Source organism: Sebastes umbrosus, chromosome 19, assembly GCF_015220745.1.
Source record: "Sebastes umbrosus isolate fSebUmb1 chromosome 19, fSebUmb1.pri, whole genome shotgun sequence".
Lineage (NCBI taxonomy): Eukaryota > Metazoa > Chordata > Actinopteri > Perciformes > Sebastidae > Sebastes > Sebastes umbrosus.
Genome location: NC_051287.1, coordinates 9,353,322 through 9,376,467, shown reverse-complemented (window position 1 = coordinate 9,376,467; position 23,146 = coordinate 9,353,322). Strand labels below are relative to the sequence as shown.

The window sequence follows — 23,146 nt, the reverse complement described above, 5'->3', positions numbered from 1 at the left end:
CTGAGATACTGTTTTCCAAAAGAGTAACTTGACAGTAACATTTGAAAATACTTGTAATTCTATTAGTATTCATGTGCATTACATTACTTTTGAATTATTTCCCTTTCCACAATGAAAACTCTAAATCTGTAAACCCGTATTGTTGTTTGATAATCTATCTATGAACTTGGTTAGCTTGTGTGTATGACGTTTTCTGTACTGGTTTTACAAACAGAATTGACAATAAATGATACTGCGTGATACTGAGGCATAGTTAAATGATTAAAAGCCACTGGCATTACAGTTTTAAGTCTATCAACAACATGTGGGAGGAGCAGTTCTCTCTTGTTTAGGGTTCCCTCACCTGAGGTCCCCGGGGTCCCTTGTCTCCAGAAGGACCTGGCAGACCCTGACAAAGAAAAGCAAAGCAAGTCAGGACATGCCAATCACACCCACAACTCACACGTCTGTCTGAGCATGGTGTGGGGAAATAAGAAAAATAAGCTTTTTCTGTAAGCTCAAAAATGTATATCATTTGTACCCACGTCTTTCTTTTCACAACATTTTCACAACGGCATGAAAAGAACATTTCTGTAGTTTGTCTACTACCCAGCACTCTTATTACATTTTCTTTTATTCCCTTTGACAATAAAGTATGGACATGATATGCAGAACCTCACTCAGGTTGTCCATCTGTCCCTTTTGTTGACAGGAATATTTTCTACCATGATGAGCGTGGCTTTCATTGCATTCAGTGATGCGGGCACGAAAGCATTCAGTTTACTAAATCCACCTTCTCGGTGCTGCATAACTTTACTCTATGACAGATTGATGGATTTCACCACAGCAGTGGGCGACCATGTGAGTGTGCATAAAGTGTGTCCAATGACACTGCAGGGAGGACTGTGGACAAGAAGTGAACTTCACTAAACAGTCCCCACTTCCATTACTGAAAGTTACTCTTTTTCCATGCAAGAGAGGATTTCCTATTCCCAAAATCTAACCAACCAAAATAGGAGGAGGGTTGATTTATAGGGTGCAGAAACTTTGACGAGTTTCCAGAGGAAGGTTTGACCTTTCAGCTTCAGCAAAGCAGAGGTAAAAAAAAATCAGTCAAGGCAAGGGAAAGAATTATTCTCATTGCAGACTGTAGAGGTTTGTGTGTGTGTGTGTGTACCTGCATTACTATGCTCAGGTGTATGCAAGTGTGTGTTTAAAGGACATTAAGAACTCTTTGCTGGAGTTTAATTCGGCATGTGTCCCGTGTTAGAGGCCTGTTGCTTTTCCTTCATTCAAAGGCCTGCTAGCTTCACAGCTTTTATCACTTCACCACCCAATAAACCAAAGTATGTAGCTCAATAAGTTTTGTTGGGAATTGTTTTGGATATCTAGTAGGGCTGTCAATTGATTAAACGCATGATTGTTCATAGTCAAAATGTACCTTAAAGGCAGATTTGTCAAGTATTTAATACTCTTATCAACATGGGAGTGGGGCAAATATTTTTGCTTAATGCGAATGTATGTAAATATGTATTATTGGAAATCAATTAACAACACAGCCCGCTACAACCTCAGAAAGATCGATTGTGTTAATGCATTAAAGAAATTAGTGGCGTTAAAACGAATTTGCGTTCACGCGTTATTATCTATTAACTTTGACAGCCCTGATATTTAGGTTACTTCTTTATCTTCTTCCTTTTTATATTTTTTATATTCCACCGTCAAACACTACAAAGTGTAACAGAGCTGCAACATGTGGAGAAAACCTGCCTCGTCATTGAGGATGCCACCTGGCTTTCTGGACTGCAGGGGACAGGCTGGAGGACAGTGCATGGAGCAATTTATCTGTCCTCTATCACCCATTAGATTTGCCACCAGTGCCCCTAACAAAATCAATCACTGCGACCTGTTCGCCTCCGTAAATAGCCAGTCCCTGCACACCACCTGCACACTTCAACGGTTTACGTTTATGTACCAAACCCTCCTTGGTGTGACCCCCATTATAGCTGACGCTTAATCAAATCCTCTGAACAATACTCGGTCCTACTCTCATATACCCCTAACAGTTCCCAGGGAGGTGAAAGAAAGGAAATGAAATAAATAAATAAACTACAGACACTTACTGCAGGTCCTTGCTTCCCAGCAGGTCCAGGTAAACCTCGTAAACCTTGCTCACCCTGGTGCAGAGGAAAAACAACAGATTGTATTGTTTCTCACAGTTAATGGTGTTTTTGCTTCGAAAGAGGTTTTAACAGCACATCTTATAAGAGTGTGTACTCACCTATATTGTCATAAATATCACTGAAAATGTCTGAATATCAATTTCCTTCTTCTGATTAACATAACTTTACTTCTAAAAAATGGCTTTTCACTCTCTGAGATCCACTGTTTAACATCCTCGACTGTTCTCATGTACAACAACGTGTTTGAGGCTCCCCTCTTGTTCCTTTCTACAATCAACAAAGCTCACTTTAACATTCGGGATAGGTGAGAGAAAGGTGACCTTACCCTTTCTCCCATGAACCCTGGAGGCCCACGCATGCCCACGCTCCCCTGGATACCCTGATGGTTGAAGGAACAACAGATGAAAAATTGTATTTATTATCAGTTAATGTCACAAAGGCTCATCCAGTCCAGATAATTGTGGGGATCCAGACAGACTACGGGTAGGCAAATGAAAAATACCATTTGTCAGGTAATTACTCTTTTCAAATAACTTGTAATAACTTGTTATCACTTAGAAAGACTCTGGTGTGTAATCATGAGTTCATCTACATAAATCCCACAATTTCCTCTTCCCTTTCTATTACTGGAAGAATTTTCTGAGCTGTGCTTATCTCAACAAGATACACTTTACTAGAAACTGAGGACATGAAAATCCATCATGAAAATCAATTAAAACTAGGGCCGTAACTGTTTGTGCATTCATGCCGAACCGTCGTGGTCCGGGGGTCACGGTCCTGTGCATGCAGCCGCACGGTGCGTATATGGATGCACGTAACCAAAGTTCACAAGTGCGAGTTCTGTGCTGTGAAAAAGGTAGTACAGGTGCATTCCTTGTATGTGCCCTGCAGTAGAATCACTTACATACATGCCTACTGGGCCCTGGGGTCCCTCCATGCCTGGCTTCCCTGTGAAACCCTGAGAAAACACACATGTACATAGCACATCATGTCAATAAACACGCATAAAACAGATTATCTGTGTGTGTTGATGTAAAGGAGGTTATGACTGCTCTGTGCCTGTGGACCCACATTGTCTCCTAAGGGTCCTGGTGATCCTGGAGGTCCTGGTTTTCCCAGTGGCCCCTGTCAGATAAAAGAACTCTGTCACCAAAGGTTCAAAGTACCAATCAATACCATCTGTTAATCTGTTCAGCCAGTCAGATTCACAGGACTGCAGACATGTTGAATTAGCACATCGGTTTACTACCTCACAAAAATTGTAACTTGCACACTGCTAAAGTATATAGTATGTTATTATTGTTAGTTGTAGTAGTCTGGTATATTTGTAGTGTATTCCAATATATTCTTTATATTGTGTCTAATATAGATTGTAGTGTTGATATGTTTATTTACTGTTCCTGTGCATTGCCTGGATAACCTGCTGCTGTAACACAATCATTTCCCAGTTTGGGATCAATAAAGTACATCTATCTATCTATCTATCTATCTATCGATTCATCTATCTATCTGACTGGAAGTCAGATTAAATGGTTGATATCACCACAATGTTTTAGCTCATTGTAGTTTCTCAGAAGATCTTAGTTTCTCAACTTTGAATAAAATCCTGTCGGCTTAAACATTTCTTTTCACAGGAAATAGATTTACAATCAACCCATCGACTCTTCCTCAAGCTACAGTATATGCTTCAGAGGACTTGTTCATTTCCACAACTTCCTGCCTGGCTGCCTCGTCTCTGAAAAACTCACTCACTTACTGTCTTCAAGTCTAAATGACACAACTACAGAATGATAACAGCGTACCGAGGAACCAGGTGGGCCATCTTCTCCTCTCTCTCCAGCAATTCCTTGAAAACCCTGGAAAAAGTAGCAGAAGTAATCAAACAGTTGCTAAGAAAAAAGACAAGAAGTGATGAGAGAAAACATTCTGAGTTGCAAAGCTGACTAAAAATATAAAAGTGCAAATGTGGAACAAACTGTCATTTATTTCTAGCAATTAACAAATGAGCATTGAGCTGTTAAATTATTGGTTTAAATGAGTTGATTCAGTATTTTACTGATAGTTGGTTAATCTGCCGTGTAATTGTTTTGTGGCCATTTCATTTGGCAATGTCATTATGGATAATGTATTGGTGATTAAGATTTAATGTAAGACGTAAGACTTTAATTTAACAGGCTACATTTGTCTTCGTTAACTTAAGCAATTTGACTGTTGTGGTGATACAAAATGTGTTACTCAGGAGTTCTTCTGGGGTTATAACTTTAGTAAATCCAGTTTTCCCAGGACATTAAGAGTTTGAACAAATTATAGTGCACAAAATGTTGATCAGTTGGTAAAACATTTGGTCTGAGGCTGTTTCTCATGGTTTGGGCTACACCGAATAGTTCGAAGCTTTGAAGCTTCATTCAAAATATTTTTTTTTGTATGTCTATTCATTGTGTTTAAACCAGGTATTTCTGCACAGTTGCAGACAAAGATCAGGCTACACTAATATTATTAATATTATATTATTTGTAGAATTAGATTCCAGTGGTGGCTGCATAGAATTGTAGATGCAAACATTTCCAAAATTCATAACATGTTTTTATCTAATGAAATATTCTGCTTCAATCTATATTTGTTGGCGTTTAGCCTTTAAAAAATAACATTTTCACTGCGGCCAAAAAAACTGTTTGCTCTCCCACTTGCCGCAAACAAAAGGGAGACGTCATAAAATATGACAACAGACATTCAACGCTTCATTCAAAAACCTCAAGAGAAGCTTCAAATGTAGAATTGACATTCAGTACGGCCTTCCAACTTTGGGGCAACAGTTCAGAGAAGACCCTTTCCTGTTTCAACATGACAATGCCCCCGTGCACAAAGACAGGTCCATAAAGAAATGGTTTTCCCAGTTTGGTGAACTGGCCTGCACAGAGCCCTGACCTCAACCCCATCCAACACCTTTAGGATGAACTGGAACACCAACTGTGTCAGGCCTCATTACCCAACATCAGTGTTGGAGCTCACTAATACTCTTGTGGCTGAATGGGAGCAAATTCCTGCAGCCAGATCAGATTAATGTTAAGGTGTCCACATACTTTTGACCAAAGAGTGTGGTACTATATATAATATGCGTAAGCCATGTGTGTGATACATACACACACGTATATATTGTATATGACCGCCGATCAGCTCAAAACACTTTTAGTGAACAAACCTGATACCTTTAACTGGCTGGTAGCAGGTTCTGTCCGGTCCTGTTAAAACTTTTTGCTTCTGGCAGTGTTTGTTGTGTTTGCCAGCTCATGAATCAATAAAGTCCTCCGTATGTAATCCCGGGCTGCCTTGTAAAACTGTAATACTGTGTTTTTATTCGGCTGTACCCTGCAAAGAGCCAAAAGAGCCGAGCTGGATGGACGATGTCATGAACTGAACGCTGAGGTCATTCTGAGGCTAAGAGTCTTACCGCCAGGCCTTTACTGCCAACACTGCCAGCTGCACCTGAGGGACCCTGAAACACAGAAAATACCAACAATGCAATTTTTCCCAACAGCAGAAGTCATTCAGAGTGCAAATAGTAAATATCATAACTATAAACTCAGAACATCAAGACATTTAATCTTACAGTTATAGCTGAGAAGATTGATGCCACTCTTAAATCGGCTCATTAAGCATGAAGCTATAACCACAAGATGATTAGTACGGTTTACTCTTTCTCACTTGTCAACAATGACCACATGTTTAAAAATCATTGTAAAATGGTAAAGTTAAGGCAACAAAAAACACTTGGGTAAGGTTAGGGAGTCTGAGGTGATATCAATATACTGGCAATCAGGTCAGAGGTGCTCTACTGATGCTCTGCTGCCCTCGTTTCAAACACTTTGTAACATTCATGCTGCTAGATACAACGGCCTCGACAGCAAGGATGTGATGAGTGACTGCTGAGAGCAGGGGGGAAGCAATCTCTGTCCTAAGGTTAAAAATATCTGCAGGGGATCTATGAGCTGGACTATTTCTTGGATCTGGCAACCTCAGGGATAAGACAAGATACCGGCACCCAAGTTATTGCTCCTGGCTGAAAAATAGGTCAGCACATAATCCTACCCCTACAACCACAACTTGTTGTTTTTACACTTTTGTACGGAGTAAACAAAACACGATATGACATGTTAATTAGTGAGCTTTAGTAGTGGATTCTGTTGCCTTTGGGCAGAGCTAGGCTAATCTGTTTCCAGGTAAAAAAGTGGTATCAATCTTCTCAGCTAACCCTTAAGTACAGTTTATTTCCCAAAATGTCAAGTCAATTTCATTAAAACTTTTTTTCATTTTTTTCTACTCATTTTCTTAAAATCAACACACTGTCGTGATAAAAGCAAAACTGCTGTGGAGACTTTTTAAAACTGAGTCACCCCAATTTAAGGCTGCAAATAATGATTGCTATCATCATCCATTAATCTGGTGATTAGTTTTATTATTAAATGATTCATTGTTTAGTCAAATAAAATGGCAGAAAATTAAGCATCACAAGTTCCCAGAGGCTAAGGTGACGTCTTCAAAGGTGTTTGCTCTGTCCAACAAACAGCCCAACATGGTATAAAACAAAGAAAAGTAGCACATCCTCACATTAAGAAGCTAGAAACAGAGAACTTTCTAAATGACTTCATAGGGTAAAATATTTACAGAGTATCAAAATTACTACAATTGATCTAATCTCTGGTCTAAGTGTCTTAAAATTATCCTGGAATTTCCAATTCCTAAACAGCCCACCCTCTTTTTATTCAATGATGACTCCGCTCTTGGTGACAAAAACAGATTAGCCCTTAAGAAAATCATATTTGCAGAGTTAACTGCAGCCAAGAAAACCATAACACACTCATGGTTCTCCCCTGAGCCCATCTCGATAAAACAATGGTTGAATTATTTTAGAGATATTGCTCTCATAGAAATGTCATAAGCTGTAATTCATAAAGCACGGCCATCCACTGTAGAGACTTGGGATTTCAGTTATTTTTTAATATATATATATATACTGTATATATATATAAAATATTTAATTATCAGTTCTTTTATTTTATTTAAATATATATATATATATATATATTTATAACATTTAATTATCAGTTCTTTTTTGAACCCACATATTATATTGCTTTATTTTTATTTATTTTTTGTTGTTGTCTGTGAGTTTATGTCTTGTTTTGTTTTGTTTTCTTTGCAAGGCAATGGTGATATGTATATAGTTTGTGTTAAAAAAATGTTTGTATGTGCAAGAATCCTTGTCTATGGTACCTTGTGTACAATGTGACAAACTCAATAAAAAGCTGATCACAACAAAACAAAGACTACAATTAATTTGTTATCAATCTGCAATCACTAATTGATTATGAAGATGGAAACATTTTGCAATGTATCAATCTACTAGAATTAAACACAGAGTCAAGTTAAGTATAATAATAGATCAAAGTTGAATCTGTACATCACCACAGTACAGCTGTACTGTACAAAGACTGCCTCCTGCTGGCTAAACCAACAATTACTACATAAGAGTAACCTCGACTCAACTTGAGAGTCAGTTTGACAGTTTGAGGGCATTTCCATATCAGCAGTCTTTCAGTATGTCACTCCTTTGAGCCAAAAAATCTTGTACTCAGAAGCAGTTTTCTTTAAAGGAGTGAAGTGTGTGATGATGTGCAGTGAGGTGTCTCTTTCCCATACACCCAGTTTTAGCCCTGTACCCTCTAAAAGACACAAACGGGGCTAAAGGAGGATGATGGATGAAATAAGTCCACATAATTATAAAACAATAATTCACAGAATATTGAATGCTTGTACAGTATGTGGCGGGAAGTAGAGGACACACAGACACAACATTTACAGGTGATGGAATTGAAATATGATAGAGAATGGGAACCTGTGTACCAGGCTTTCCTACTGCTCCCTCTGGTCCAGGTGGCCCCGGCAAACCCTGTGAGGGAGCAACCAAAAACACACACAGACACACACAAAAACTGTTTATCCTGTAGTACTATTTCTGCATTGATAAGTATAAACATATATGCATAGAAGTTTCTAGGTTTTTAGGCTTTGTGGGTTATTAAATCGTCTTATTGTGACAACAAATTCTGCTTAATCATTAGAAAAAGAGCGGAAATAAAATCCAATATTAGGAATGTACATGTGAAAAGTAATTAACACCTCACTACTCTTACAGCTTTGTGTTTGTGATACCAACTTTCAGAATTGTTAAAGACCTGCATTTTGAACATATGGACAGTTATCTAGAATTGAGGGTTGACTACATTTCAAATAATTTCGGACAGGCTTTAAGTTTACCGATGGACCCGGTTGTCCAGGATGGCCCCTCGGTCCAGTCCGGCCCTGAAGAAAAGCAGAGAGAAGGTGACATCAATACCAAATAACTCTCTTGGAATACAAAGCAACTTACACAACAGGTACCTGAAGCCAAGCTATTTGTCAGGAAAATGAAATTGGATAGAAGAATTTGCATGCAGGCTTAAATTTGGCAATACCTTGTTCCCTCTGGGTCCGGGTTTGCCGTTACGTCCATCTGGTCCCCTGTTTCCCTTCAAGGAGGTTCAGATATTAGTGACTGTGGTTGAGCATCGATATCCACTACAAAACTGCCATTATTTATGTTACTTTGTTATGTTGTCCTGATTTCTAGTCATAAACTGGGTGAAATTATGTTGAATTTAGAAAAACAGAAATGAAATGTGATTAAGTTACATTACATATTTCAGTGTTTACAAACTAGGACTTTCAAAGTTAATGCAAATTAGTTTTAACGCCAATCATTTCTTTAACGCATAAAGCTAGAGTGAAGTCATAGTAGCTCGTCGCGAAGGAGGTTAAATAACGCTCCAAACTTGTTGCTAAATTTTGGTGAGGAAAAACCGGCATGGCCATTTTCAAAGGGGTCCCTTGACCTCTGACCTCAAGATATGTGAATGAAAATGGGTTCTACGGGTACCCACGAGTCTCCCCTTTACAGACATGCCCACTTTATGATAATCACATGCAGTTTGGGGCAAGTCATAGTCAAGTCAGCACACTGACACACTGACAGCTGTTGTTGTGATTGATTGTGTGGCTGAGTTTGAGTTCTCCTTGTGTCACAAAATGCTTATCATTTATTTTTTACTAGAGATGTTGGTCAACAATTTGCTTGTCTCCTGTGCTTAACTCATCAACATCACAAGATTCATAACTTAGGAAGCCCCCACCCTCACACCCTCCCCATGCAGCCAGAAAAGGTGAATGATCTCACTGGATGTTTTAAGAGGGAATCATGTTATATCCCTATTCACTTCATTTTAGACTAGAAATATGGCGGAGATCCAAAATCCCTAAAAAACGGATGACACATCAATAAATATTCCTGAATCAGGAGCGTGTTAAATTCAAGTTATTGCTGTCAAACGTTGTTAAAGCACTTCACAATATTAGATACGTTTACATGCAGGAGGCCACTGGAGGCTCTAATGTTTCACAGTTAAACGTGACGTTTGGAGCAACATATGAAGTCATCTGACATTTCGATACTGACCTTTAACCCACGGCCGCCCGGTTTTCCTTGAGGACCAGTTTCTCCATTTGTGCCCTGGATGAAGAAATATAAAATCAGTCGAGCTTATCTCCTTTTTCAGCTTCACCAGGCAGCTTCTTTCTCCTGGCTAAAAGAGCGTGTAATACAATATCATGCCGCTAACCCCATGCTACTTGTTGTAAAAACTCAAACAAGTGGCATGTTATGTGAAAAGTTTGAGCACCACATTTAAAAAAATATTGTGACTTAATTCAGGACAAATCATATTTTCCTGAAAAACATTTGCATTTTTTTTTAAGTTTAACCTTCATGCAGTTAACTGTTAATTAGAGTCAAAGTTCATTCTTGACCTTAGAAATAGTTTTTTATCTTTGTCAGAAAACATCCATTCTACACAGCTACTAATGTAGATCAGTGTTACAGCAGTGTAAACACAGTGCTCTCCACTGTACCTCAGTGCCTCCGGGGCCAAGCTGGCCCTTGCTGCCTGTGAAACCTTGGAAGCCGGTGGGGCCCCTCTCTCCCTGAGGACCCCTAATACCTGCAGCCCCCTGAAAACCCTGAGATGAAATCATAAAGGAACATGTTCTCACTATGAAAAGGCACAGAGACCTTTCTGAATCATACAGCACATGAGACGTTAAATGAATAGTTTTCGCATTTTGGAAAATATGCTTATTTGCGATCTTGGGAGTATCGTTGTCACCGTGAGGTTGCTAGGCAACCAGCAGAGACTCCAGGAAGGGACTTTGCCCTGTCAAGAAATAGTCCTGTACATTACCCCAATAAAACCATATTGCCTCGTACGAGTGGTCCATACCTGTCGCACTTGTACAGATAGTCTGCCTTTATCCACCGGGCAAAAACGTTTCATTTTAGAATTACATTGTCTAGTTTTAAGGATTGGTCCAAGTTTCGTGAGCCGGACGTGTCGTGCTGGACGGGCTCATTTGCATAAAGTTGAGATTCTTCAACTTTATGCAAATACAGACCCACGCCAACTCGCTGCAACACTCCCACTATGTACTGGGCGACTGCTTCTCCTGCTTTCCATAGGAAATGAATGGAAAGCTTTGAGACACCCTCCAAAATGGAAGTGGAAATGCGCCAATATATAGAGGAGCACTCGTGCTGGTGAGTGGAACCGCTGACACGCCTCCCTGAAAAGGTAAACAAAGGACTGTTCCCGCTTTTTCATTTTGAAAAAGCACCAGCCAATGAGGAAACTCCAACACTCGGCCGATCAATCGTGTAACTTCATCACTCAGAGACAGACTTTATCGTTTGTAGGGCTGGCCCTCTGAGGGCCAGCCGAAAAAGCAAGAGAGGTTTCCGAGTAAGAATACGAAAACATTCGTGCATGAGGCCCACTGTGTCTATAACACTTTGTTTTTTGTACAAATTAAACCAACAAACAAACAAAAAACATGTCAACTAGTTCCCGTCGAGAGGTATCAATCTTTTGTATTTGCAAATAAGCATATTTTCCAAACTGTTGAACTATTCCCTTCAGAAACTCTATAACATTGTATTATTCTATTTTTTCAGTGTTACTGAACAGGAAGTAGCCGGCTCCTACTTTGTCGCCTTTAGGTCCTGGATCCCCCTTGTCCCCATCTGGTCCCCTGTTGCCCTGGGAAGTAAAGAAGAAAATGGTCAAAGCCAATAATGTTTTTCAGTAAATATGTTTGTCTAACTCTATAATGAGAACTTACCGTTAACCCGGAGAAACCCATAGGACCCTTTCCCCCTGCAGCACCCTGTAAATAATCACAAAAAGGATGATGATGGATTAAGTTTTTAAGGACCAATATGTAATGTAATTTAGAAGCTAATTATTCAAAGCAGGGCTGTACCAAATACTTGTCTATTCATTCTGTATGAACACTGCAGGTATTTCTGCACAGTTGCAGATAAAGATTCACAACAACAAATTTTTTTCTAACAAAATATTCTGCTTCGATCTTTTTTTGTTGCCGTTTAGCCTTTCAAAAACAACATTTTCACTGAGGTCAACAAACTGTTTGCTCTTCCACTTGACGTACACAAAGGGATTTTGAAAGTTTTAAAGTTGATTTAATTAAAAAGACTAACTAATTTATTTTCAATGAATCACTTTATTCAAATTGAGGATTTTGTTTGAAGATTTTTTTAGGTTGATGACGTCATAAAATATGACAGAGATTCGAAACTTCATTCAAAAATATACATAGAAGCTTCAAAAGTAAAAAAAAAGAAAAGACATTTAGTACAGCCCTAATACAAAGTGGAAACAAGTGAAATAATCACATATTTTAATCAAAAAGAGATTAAATGGCTAGTACAGATTGAAGTTTGAAGGACTTCTAAGGGAATACAGAATAAATCTGTGGTCTGAGTTACACTACAGCCCAGCAGAGAATTTGATTTGACTTTATTGTCAGACATTTGTCTTCCATCAGAGTAAATAAGAAACACAGTGGCTCTGAGTGTCATGTCCTGATCCACTGATCCACTGATCCACTACAACCAGTAGATGGCACTGTAAGGCTGCAGTATGCTGTCTACCAACAGAGTGGAGTGCATTCACAACTGCTTACGGGGTTGGAAATCAGCACCAGCCACCAGCCAAATACTAGTAAAATATGCAAGTGTCTGCTAGATTTGCTTCACTCACCAGCCAAAAAAACAATGGTAAACATTGAGTGGATGCTAGATTTTGTAATCCACCAGCAGCCACAGTGGCAGGGGGACAAAAAAGTTTCCAACCCTGGCTTGTAACACTTTTATCTGCAGTAAATCTAGTATGTTCATACAATGTGGGTACCACAGTACTGTAGTGCAGGGGTTCTCAAACTTGTTAGGCCCAAAGACCCCTTACAGGGCAATAAGATTGGTTCTTAATCGTAACACAGATTATGCTTACTACTATTTGTGCTCTTAGATGCCATTGGAACTATTTCTATTCTAAAACTTTTCAACCTAAATACTTCAGACCTGTTTCATAGCCATAAACAGAAACACATTTCAATTTCAATCATGTTAATACCACTTATATACTATGACAGCATTCACACTTTTTTGAAATATTTGATCAGAAAATGAACAGTATCAAGACTGGCATAGTTGCTAAGAAATCCAGATGTTTATACTTACCAGTCTAAAGTGCTTCAACTGTAAAATAATGAACTTACTGCTGTGTTTAACAATCATATCAGAGTTTTTATTGGCCCAAAGCTAATGTGGGTGGGAGTAATGGACACAATATGCTTGTTTTATTGATGCAAATTGTCCCCATCTGTAATACAATTTTATAATTTATAACAAACTATTTTGAGGACCCCCTGACAGAGTGCCGCGTCCCCCTGGGGGTCCCCGGACTCCATTTTGAGAATCGCTGCCGTATGTTCAAGTGCAACTCACCATGGGCCCCTCAAAGCCGGGATCCCCCCGGCCACCCATGGGCCCCACAGGCCCCTGATATGAACAAAAAGAAAAGAAACAACACAAGTAAAAATAGCGATAAAATAGTGTATTTTCTCTTCTTAGACGGTCAGACGTAAACTATCAGCGGTTTATACATTAGTTTGGACTTGCACATTAACCTTATCTTTAGAATATGCAACAGATACAACCAGTGGATCTCAAACCTTTCCTGCCATCTCCCCCTCCTTAACTTTTATCAACTTTTAAAACTTTAGTGACAAAATCAGGCACAGTGAGTATTATGTAACTGAAATAACATATTCATGATGGACTGCACTTGAGCGGAGACAAGGCTCTCCCACTACAATGACACTTGAGCTTGAGAGCGAGACAGATTTCATGTTTTCTTGATGAGCATCGCCTGTTTTTCTTTTTTTTCCTGTCAAAAATCTGTCCATTGTTCTTAACATTTCATTTTGCTGTCAGAATAAATCTTTGCTAAACTGACAGTTGCTGGCATGAAATGCATGTTTGTGTGTTTCTGGCCCGACATGAGGATTCACTGAGCATTAGTACCACATTTTTCTCTCAGTCATTCATGCACGATGCACTGATTTTTTATTCCTCTACTTGCTAGAAACTGGCTAGAAATGGTAAACCAGGACAACATCACATGAGGGTGTATTGGCAAGAATCTGGCGATATGAAACGTATCATGATACAGGGATAAACAATTCAACATATTGCAATAATGTATGAAGGCGATGTATTATGATTTTTTCCAAATCTATTTTTAGGAAAACTCTTAGTATAAAGACAAGTCACCATATGAATAAAACACTTCTACATCACGCTGGAGGTCCTTGTATGACTTGTACTACGTGCAGCTCTGCTCAAGTTCAATAATTAAATCTCCTGTGCACTTCTGTGAGGTTTGGTTTAGAAAACAAAAGAAGAAAAAAAGGGAACAAAACTTACAGGATCTCCTTTAGGTCCAGCAGCACCGATCAGTCCTGGATGTCCCTGTTAAGAGGAACACATTGACTTTAACCTCCTGCACTTTACTGGCTGCAAAGTGAATGAAGCAAAAGTCCCCATTAACGGTCTTCCCTTGAACTGTACTCACTTGGAGTCCTCTGAGTCCTGGAGGTCCCATCTGTCCCTCTAAACCTGGAGGCCCCTAGTCAAAAGAAAAGGAAGGTTCGAAACACAGTCTCTAAACATGTCCAGCAAGCTGAATAACTGCAGCATATAGTGTATATAACTAAACTAAATGTATACCTGTGGGCCTGTGGGACCAACATTTCCAGCAGGTCCCATGTCCCCCTGAAAGAAACAACAAAACATTTATATACAAAGAAAGTAACCTGCACTAAGTTTGGACACTCCAGACATGAAGTATAAATAAATGAACTTACATTTGATAATCTATTAAACGCACTAAATGTAATTTTCTGCCGCTAGGGGTCTCTCAATGAAAACAATAACAAAAGACGGAGCTTGGTGATGTCTTCACCATCATTCCTGGTATAGAGTGCTCCAGGAATGACGTATTTTTGTAGGCCTACCAGGAAGTTAGCATCGCCCTGGTTCCCTTGACAGAAAGCCAATGGGATTTTGCCATTGAGTTTTGGATTATTACAGAAAATACGCTCTGTGGCAAACGGACATTTATGATATTTACACGTTTTGTTCATTAAGATAATCTTCACAAATGAACACCACTTTTATGATTTTTCAAGTGTGAATGCAATCGCCAGAAGTAAAAAGACAACGTCAGGTTATAAACAACCTACCCAATTTTCCCTATTCTTTAACATTTAACAGTCTAACAATAATCAATTAACTGTAAACATGTAAGTATCATTAGTTACATGTCTTGGGGAAACCACCTTTAACTTGTATATTACTGAGTTGTTGTGGTGTTATCTTACCCTTGAGCCATTAACTCCTTGAGCGCCAACTCGTCCTGTAATTCCTGCTGCGCCCTGTGACACACACGCAAACAAATATCATACATACATTCATAACTAGCACCAACAGACAAATATTGCGTCACCTAATCCGTGTGTCTGCTCACCATCGGCCCTGGCAGACCCGGAGGGCCATCCAGTCCACTCTCCCCCTGGTGACAACAAGTTCATAACAGCATGAGTGATGTCTTACACATTGTCCATCAGTTCAGAATCTCTCACAGTGAATACTACTATAAAAGGGGATAATTCACCCAAAATAATAATAATAATCGGGCATTAATCACTCACCCCTAATTTAGCCTATATTTAAGTTTATATTAAAGCCAAACACAGTCTGCATACAAGAGGTAATTTTGAACCTTCATTCACATCATTGAGACAACTGGTATAGCTGCAAAAACACACAATGCACAAGATGCCTCCACTTGTCCAAAACATGCTGTAAAACAGTTTAGAAAATAGATGGATGTCTACCAAATTATCCAGAATTGCTCATGCTGCACAATCCAGCACTTCTACGGCCAAATGATGACACTGTGGATTCAAAAGTCTAATATTTCCTTTGTTTTCTCCAATACTTTTCTTTAAAATGGACTTCCAAACAAGCTGTTTGCAGAAAAAAACATCGAACAGTATGTCTTTTTTTGAGCTAAACCACAAAAAGAAGCCAAGCTCAACAGTTTGCAAAGGAGCCGACTTAAAAATACAGGAGCTAATCTATTATTGGGTACAAACGTAACTTGTTTAAGTTGCTGTGGGAAGATTATTTCATGACTGAATTTTAATGTTTGCTGAACTAATCCTTTAAATGTCACCACATGACCATATAGTGAAGCAGTGGTGAACCAGTGTGAACAGCATGATAACAACATTCACTTATGATTTGCAACAGTTCTCGAGCAGCAAAAGTTGGACGGTACATCACTCACATCAAGCCCACGGGGCCCCTCTGGCCCGTATCCACCTCGGTTCCCCTGAGGCCCCTGCAGAGAAGATTCAAGTATTAAATGTCAAGTTAACAACAATATGTCATTAAAATACATAGAAAACGCTGTATTTAAAGCCAGGATTAATCAAGCAGATTACAGAGTGCCTGTGTTAATTCTATGAGGCCCAGTTTCTGATTTCATGCCAAGTCGAATCAAAGTAAACCCGAGAATAGAGCCAAGAAAAACTGGGAGTCAGTGCCTCGCTGCCTGGAAGTTCAAAGAGGGACTGGATTAGGGATTAAAAAGGATTCAGAAGCGCATGTATTTCTTTCACAAAAGCTGATTGTTTGTTTTGTTCCTCTTATTTTACACCAGTTGGATGTGTAAGAAATGTATTACACAAGGACAGCGTCAATCATTCTTATTGTTTTAAATTGATCCTGTAATGTGCTGGCATCTTGTTCAGCAGATTGTACATGAAATGTTCCGAATGTATAAGCAGCTTAATGTCACAGATAAAGGAGAAATGCTTCTGGTTTATGAACTGCCTAATTTCTTCCCAAGGGTTATGAATATAATGTAAAATCCCTGCAGAAATTCATGGCTTGTTGCATTTATTAAAAAGAACTAAACAGGGAGGACACTCACTGGTGGTCCGACAGCGCCAGGTGGGCCCGGTAAACCAGTAGAGCCCTAAACAAAGAAAAAAAACACAGTCCAAGATCATTACGCTATATTGTATCGTTCAAAAAGAGATGTCATAAGAGCTGCAGGCAGTACGGTCTGTCTGTTTTCAAACAATCCAGTCATGTAAGAAAATACTTTTTGTCAGGACAAATTGTAATTTGATTTTAAATATTCAGGATGGATGATAATTAAATTGCACCAACGAGTACCTTCTCACCAGGTTCGCCACTTTCTCCCCTTGGACCCTTGAAGCCAATGACACCCTGGAGAGGTAGAGAAGAAAACATTATCTAAAGTGTAAAAGTCATTTCTATCTTGTTTTATCCTGCAAACATGAGTGTCAATCAATTCCACATAAGCTAAGAGAAAAGTTCTTATGCCACAAGGGAATATCAAATGTAGAGCTGATCAGGCTGATCACACCGAGGTGCGTCGCTAGAAACGCGTCGCCAGCAAAACCATTGTTTTTCTATGCAATTTTTGGCTCCAAATTCACAAACAGTTAATCTAAAATTGAAGTGGAACTGAGTGGTTGCTCTTACAAAAGCAGCTGTGCTGTTTTGTTCCTCACCTCATCACCTTTTTCCCCTTGGGACCCTCGTTCTCCCCTGTGACCCCACGGGCCCTGATGTCAATCAGAGACAAGATGGAAAACTTTCAACACTGAAACACACATAATTTACCTGCTATAACACACACCGTTTAACTGTTTACTGTACAGAATGTGCTCACCTGTGATCCAGGATCACCAGTTGACCCGGGCTCACCATCCTCTGCATTTTCCCCGTCTCGCCCTGGGGCCCCGGCTTGTCCTGGAGGGCCCCTGGGACCCCACTCGCCCTATCAGACAACAGAAATGATCACCACTGTTGATACTGACTGCTTCTTATCAGACGGTTAGTGAATAGTGACGACATCTTTACACGAAAACTGACAAAGTAAAACTCTTCAATGTAGAAATACAGCTAGTGACATCACTATACTCTGTGAGCATCACACTGGGAAAGCTATGTTATAAATTATAGGTTTTCACTCTGACGCACCCAACCGCTCAGTGGAGCCATTCATCACACAGACGAGGCATCACCTGAGTAGCAACACACTGTCAAGAAGATTGCAGAATGCAATAACTCTGCCTGAAGACAGGTGGAAAACATGTACATATTCACAGTAAATGGCTACACCACCTGTGCTGGCAGTGGACAATGTTATATTTTAAGCTGCAGAGGATGATGGATGTGGTGTTACACATGGCCTGACTGGCATGATAAGTGAGATTTTCAACCTTTATTTAACAAGGCTTGTTTCACTCACAGCAATGCACTCTTTTTCAGGATCAACCAGCTGCACACTCACACATTTACACCAGGGCTGTCAATCGATTCAAATATTCAATTGCAATTAATCGCATGATTGTCCATAGTTAATCGCAATTAATCGCAACTTAAAGGGAGATTTGTCAAATATTTAATACTCTTATCAACATGTGAGTGGGCAAATATGGTTGCTTTATGCAAATGTATGTATAGATGTACAAAACAATGACAAATATTAACCAGAAACCCTCACAGGTACTGCATTTAGCATAAAAAATATGCTCAAATAATAACATAGCAAACTCATAGAACCCATTTTCATTCACATATCTTGAAGTCAGAGGTCAAGGGACCCCTTTGAAAATGACCATACCAGTTTTTCCTCGCCAAAAATTAGTGTAAGTTTAGAGCGTTATTTAGCCACCTTCGTGACCAGCAAGTATGACATGGTCGGTACCGATGGATTCCTTAGGTTTTGCAGTTTCATAAGATGTCAGTATCTTCACTTTATTATCTAGCAATTTACAAGAAAAAAAACAAAGACTAATTGAAAAAAAAGAAGTAATTTTGCGTTGGAGAAATATTTTCTTTGCTGTTGATCACTTTGCAATCCCTGAGGTATATAATGTGACCCCTTGTGGTGTCAAGAGCCTCATGTTGGAGACCACTTGGCCTGGAACACACAGGCATCACATAACCCAACAAATGATTACATGCATACATTTATACAACACGCATACATCAGTGCTGACAGACAATGAGATGACATCAAGACCTGCTGCACAAACAGAAATGTGTTTTCATTCATGGAGGCTGCACAGTGACTCAAACACAAACAGTGGATCTATATTCTCTGTTCTAAACAGAGCACACACCACAGGCGGCTGTACGGGCGATTGGGTGTTTCCAACTATCCCAAACCACACTGTTTGGTCCTCAGTACCAACTCATTAAGCCAACTGAGACCTCACACAATATATGGCGACAGGCTTTCAGTTTCCATATGGTCACATATTTATGTATTTTAAGATGTTTTTTGAGATGAATGTAACACAGTTGAATTTACCTTTACAAGCTGTTCACCCAAACATATGAAGTCAAAGGTGTATAAATGTGTGTAACTAAATGACTAGAAGGGTTGTCACAAGATAAATTGAGAAAACTGAATCAACTACAGCTCAGTATAATCAAATTTAGAAAAAAATATGGAACCTCTTAATTTGGCAATAAAAAATAATGTCATTGTTTATTCTCTCAATATGAGAATGGTGACATCATAGGGAGTTACATGCATGAAGGGCTTCCAAACACCCACTCCCTTTAACCACATTCACTCTGCTACACCAGCTACATTACACTTAACTCAATACTGTTATACTCTGCTGGATCCACCAGTGGGTCTATAACTCATATTGTATGGACAAACATTGTTCAATCCCCAAGGTATTTATTTTAAACTTTGATCAACATCCCAAAGTTCCCAATGAAACCAGATTTTATTATTATTTTTATTCCGATTTTATTAAGGGGAAATTCATATAAAATGATGCCGACAATATCTACAGTATTTCTATTTGATGTCATAGTACTACCATAAAATGGGAATTCTTATTTTGACTGTCATTAACTGCAAACATTATTAAATTAAAATCAAATTTAAACAAACTCCAAAAATATTATGAAACTCAAGACACAAAGTCATGAGGATATTTACATTAAAGGAACTAGGGATGTTAACAATTAACATGTAATCCGCATGTAATCTCATCATTAATGCTTTGATTGAAGAAAAAAAACACATTTGGTACATTGTTTTGTATATGCACAACTTTTGCTGTGTGTTTTTTAATTACGATTAATTGCTTGATTGTTGTGCTTACAATTTGCATCCCTGAAAGGAATGTATGTGTTTTGCCTGCATTGATTGACAGGCCTCTCAGCCTATCACATTTAGCAGCATCTGTTCCCTGTTACCCCACAATTAGATTTTTTTGGATGTATAAAGACATATTTTGGCAAGAGATTCAGGCAAATGTGAGGTCTTGAAACATCTCAGAAATGTATGAGACAAATGACACTGATAAAGTTATTTCTGGATCAGGAAGTGATGGTTTGGGTGCTTACCATCTCTCCTGGCATCCCTGGTCGTCCTCGCTCTCCAGCATCACCAGGTGGTCCCTGTGGAGGAAGATCAAGACAAATAAAAGCACTCATCAGTTCAGAATTACTCAACGTAGAGAGATCATTCAAAATGTTATATATTCAGGTTCACCATTTTTTGCTTTTACAGTTTTGAATGGTTCTCTAACCTTTATGCCGGGATTGCCCATCTCTCCAGGTGGTCCTGCAGGGCCTTCTTTACTCTGCAAGCTCACAAAGAACAAACCATCCTCAGGTCAGCAGGAACTAACAAAACAACTAAACCCCAACAAAGAAAGGATATTAATCGTCACAGCATACTTACAGGCCAACCAGCACGCAGTAACTGGTAGAAACTGGTTTGCTACAGGGAGAATGGAAACACACAATATTAATTTACAGATCCAGAAATAAAAATAATAGGACAGAAAATGACAGAAAAAGAGTACATGGATGATACCAATCCTCATCTGTGAACAAATAACTTGAATTCCACCATCTTCCCCCAAACTCCTTAGTGTCTGTGGTTACAAATCTATCTTTGCCTCATCACTGACCCTCATTCAGAATGAATGAAAGTATGTGAATGACCTCTGCAGGTTGTCCACATAAAGTTCAAAGCACACATGCAGTAACAAATCGCCTTCACAAACTACAAACAGACTTTTATTTCCGTCGCAAAACAGCAGTTCTCCATCATGCTGACATGCTGGTGAGTGTATTCTATAACATACAGCTGTGGCCACTACAGAGAGATTAAACAGATCGGGACAGAGCATCAGCTTGCACGCACCATGACTGCAGGGTCAAAGGTTTTACAGATAGTCTGGGGATCTTATGGGTGTGGGGAAGATGACTTAGCCTCAGTCAATTGTCCAGTGTTTCCTTATAGATGACTGACAGTGAATTACTCAAGTGGTTACGGAGAGAAGAGCAAGGAAAGGTCATCTTGTCTGGGGACGACCTCAACTGGAAACATGTTTAAAGGAACTCTAGGAAATGTGATTGCTCATGAGGATTTAGCATATCATCTCTCTGCATTCAGTAGTGAGATCAGGCCAGGATGTGTTTAGCCTAGCTCAGCATAAAAAATCACAGGCAGGGGGAAACAGTTAGCCTCCTTCAATAGCGGGAAAATCTCTTCTGAAATGTTATGTTTGGTTTCAAGTGTCCACTTATTGGTCAGTAAAGAGTCCTAATGGGTAGTATGCATTTAGCTTGTTAAATCATAATATCTGACAGCTTTAAAAGGTCAGTATGTAGGAGTTGGTGGCGTCTAGTGGTGTGGTTGCAGATTGAAATCAAGTGCCCGCCGCTCACTCCTCCCTTTCCAAGACTGCAGTAACGTGCTCACACTGCAATGCTAACGTGCTAATGTTTAGCAGGTATAATGTTTATCATGTTCAACATCTTAGTTTAGCATGTTATCATGTTGCTGATTAGCACTAAACATAAAGTACAGCTGAGGCTGATGGGAGGGTCATTAGTTCTGCAGGTATTTGGTCATAAACCAAAGTATTGTTTGTAATCTGTCCAATAGTTGTTGAGATATTTCAGTCTGGACCGAAGTGGTGGATGCTTATTAAGTGCATAAACTCTAAAACTTTTTATAGTTATGAAAACTCCCTTATGCTTCTGACTATAAATCCAGAAAACCTCTCTCTTTTCTACAAGTAGCTACGTTTATGACCAATATTTATGGGCTTATATATGTTCAGATGTTATCTTTATTGTTGAATTGTAAAATATTATGGAGTTACAGATGAAAGAGATGTCAGGTTTAGGACAGGAGCTTTTTTGCTCCACGTTTTAGCCAACATGCCTTACTGAAAGCACATACAGTAGTCCCTGCTGAGTATAAGCTGCCTGCGGGAAGTCCCTTTAGAGGGTCTGTTTCTTCAGAACTCATTCTTATGTTCAGAAGTAGATGCAAGGGGCTGGACCAGACGGTCTGTCTAGGAACATTTGATCTATACTGTAACAATAGCCAGTGTCCAAACCATAAAAAAAGTAAGCATTTGACTTGATTTTTTCAAGCTCAAGTTATGAAAGAGGACTGACCCTACGGAGAAGAAAAATACTGTAAATACTGTACAAAATACGGAGTACATTGTGGTAACAATCTTACCTGAAAGGCAGTCCATTCCTCCGCTGTGTTCTTCCACAGGTAGAAGGTTGGTAAACCTGCCGGTCCAGGAGGTCCTGACTCCCCCGTTTTTCCTGAACGCCCTCCAGGGCCCAACTTACCCTATGAGAGACGAAAAGGAAGTGGTACGTTTATGCAACACAAATCAATTTATATGGAATACTTAGTATCATAGCACAGCCTTGTGTTTTTAACATGACATCATAGAAGTGATTGGATGCAGCACTGGGGGTCGGGCATAAATAGTTGACACATGGGCTTAATGGAGGAAGGGACAGGAGTTTATAGCAGTAGGTAATAAAATGTTAAAGGTGAAAATTGAGCTTTAAAACAAGATATAGCCTCGGATGCTATATCAGAGTACAGGGGTGTACGTAAATCCTGAGGAGTCAAGGGGACTAACTTAACACACCATCATAGGCTATTATGTCGTAAACAAGCTTCTCTTACCTTATCACCTTTAAACCCACGCAGGCCAGGCTCACCAGGACAGCCCTGCCAAAACAGAAACAACCCTCAATAAAACTCAAAGGACCAAAACACTACAAGATACAAAATTAATGCAAATTGAAGTAGTATCTATGCACTACTTAAAAAAACATATAAGTAAACCATTACTCAAACTGTAAAAATGTTTATCACTACTCCTTAGAGGCAAAAAACTGTGACCTGAGAGACAGGCAAAGCACCGGATCCTCGTAAAACCTCACAGTTTGTGGTCTATTTGACAGCCTGTTGAAAAGACTCATTTTAAGGTCTCGTTACCCAACACCTTGAATGTCAATAAAACATTAAGATTTTATGGAGTGAAGTTTTAAAGAGTATTGCGATATACAG

General features: G+C 39.3%; 1 protein-coding gene across 3 annotated transcripts in view; it reads right to left on the bottom strand.

Annotated features, from left to right (window-relative positions):
* The window catches only part of si:ch211-196i2.1 (collagen alpha-1(I) chain), a 99,836-nt gene that overhangs the window by 20,664 nt on the left and 56,026 nt on the right, over positions 1 to 23,146 (bottom strand). For all 3 annotated transcript variants that reach the window (XM_037753741.1, XM_037753739.1, XM_037753740.1), the window contains 30 exons: positions 22,760 to 22,804; positions 22,292 to 22,411; positions 20,489 to 20,527; positions 20,334 to 20,387; positions 20,149 to 20,202; positions 17,441 to 17,548; positions 17,280 to 17,333; positions 16,918 to 16,971; positions 16,670 to 16,714; positions 16,022 to 16,075; positions 15,197 to 15,241; positions 15,051 to 15,104; positions 14,398 to 14,442; positions 14,243 to 14,296; positions 14,095 to 14,139; positions 13,114 to 13,167; positions 11,427 to 11,471; positions 11,291 to 11,344; positions 10,164 to 10,271; positions 9,712 to 9,765; positions 8,675 to 8,728; positions 8,478 to 8,522; positions 8,056 to 8,109; positions 5,611 to 5,655; positions 3,965 to 4,018; positions 3,234 to 3,287; positions 3,067 to 3,120; positions 2,488 to 2,541; positions 2,103 to 2,156; positions 344 to 388 (listed from right to left, as the gene is read on the bottom strand). In XM_037753741.1, the coding sequence (XP_037609669.1) occupies positions 344 to 388; positions 2,103 to 2,156; positions 2,488 to 2,541; positions 3,067 to 3,120; positions 3,234 to 3,287; positions 3,965 to 4,018; positions 5,611 to 5,655; positions 8,056 to 8,109; positions 8,478 to 8,522; positions 8,675 to 8,728; positions 9,712 to 9,765; positions 10,164 to 10,271; positions 11,291 to 11,344; positions 11,427 to 11,471; positions 13,114 to 13,167; positions 14,095 to 14,139; positions 14,243 to 14,296; positions 14,398 to 14,442; positions 15,051 to 15,104; positions 15,197 to 15,241; positions 16,022 to 16,075; positions 16,670 to 16,714; positions 16,918 to 16,971; positions 17,280 to 17,333; positions 17,441 to 17,548; positions 20,149 to 20,202; positions 20,334 to 20,387; positions 20,489 to 20,527; positions 22,292 to 22,411; positions 22,760 to 22,804 (1,698 nt within the window). The remainder of the gene's footprint in view (positions 1 to 343; positions 389 to 2,102; positions 2,157 to 2,487; positions 2,542 to 3,066; positions 3,121 to 3,233; positions 3,288 to 3,964; positions 4,019 to 5,610; positions 5,656 to 8,055; positions 8,110 to 8,477; positions 8,523 to 8,674; positions 8,729 to 9,711; positions 9,766 to 10,163; positions 10,272 to 11,290; positions 11,345 to 11,426; positions 11,472 to 13,113; positions 13,168 to 14,094; positions 14,140 to 14,242; positions 14,297 to 14,397; positions 14,443 to 15,050; positions 15,105 to 15,196; positions 15,242 to 16,021; positions 16,076 to 16,669; positions 16,715 to 16,917; positions 16,972 to 17,279; positions 17,334 to 17,440; positions 17,549 to 20,148; positions 20,203 to 20,333; positions 20,388 to 20,488; positions 20,528 to 22,291; positions 22,412 to 22,759; positions 22,805 to 23,146) is intronic.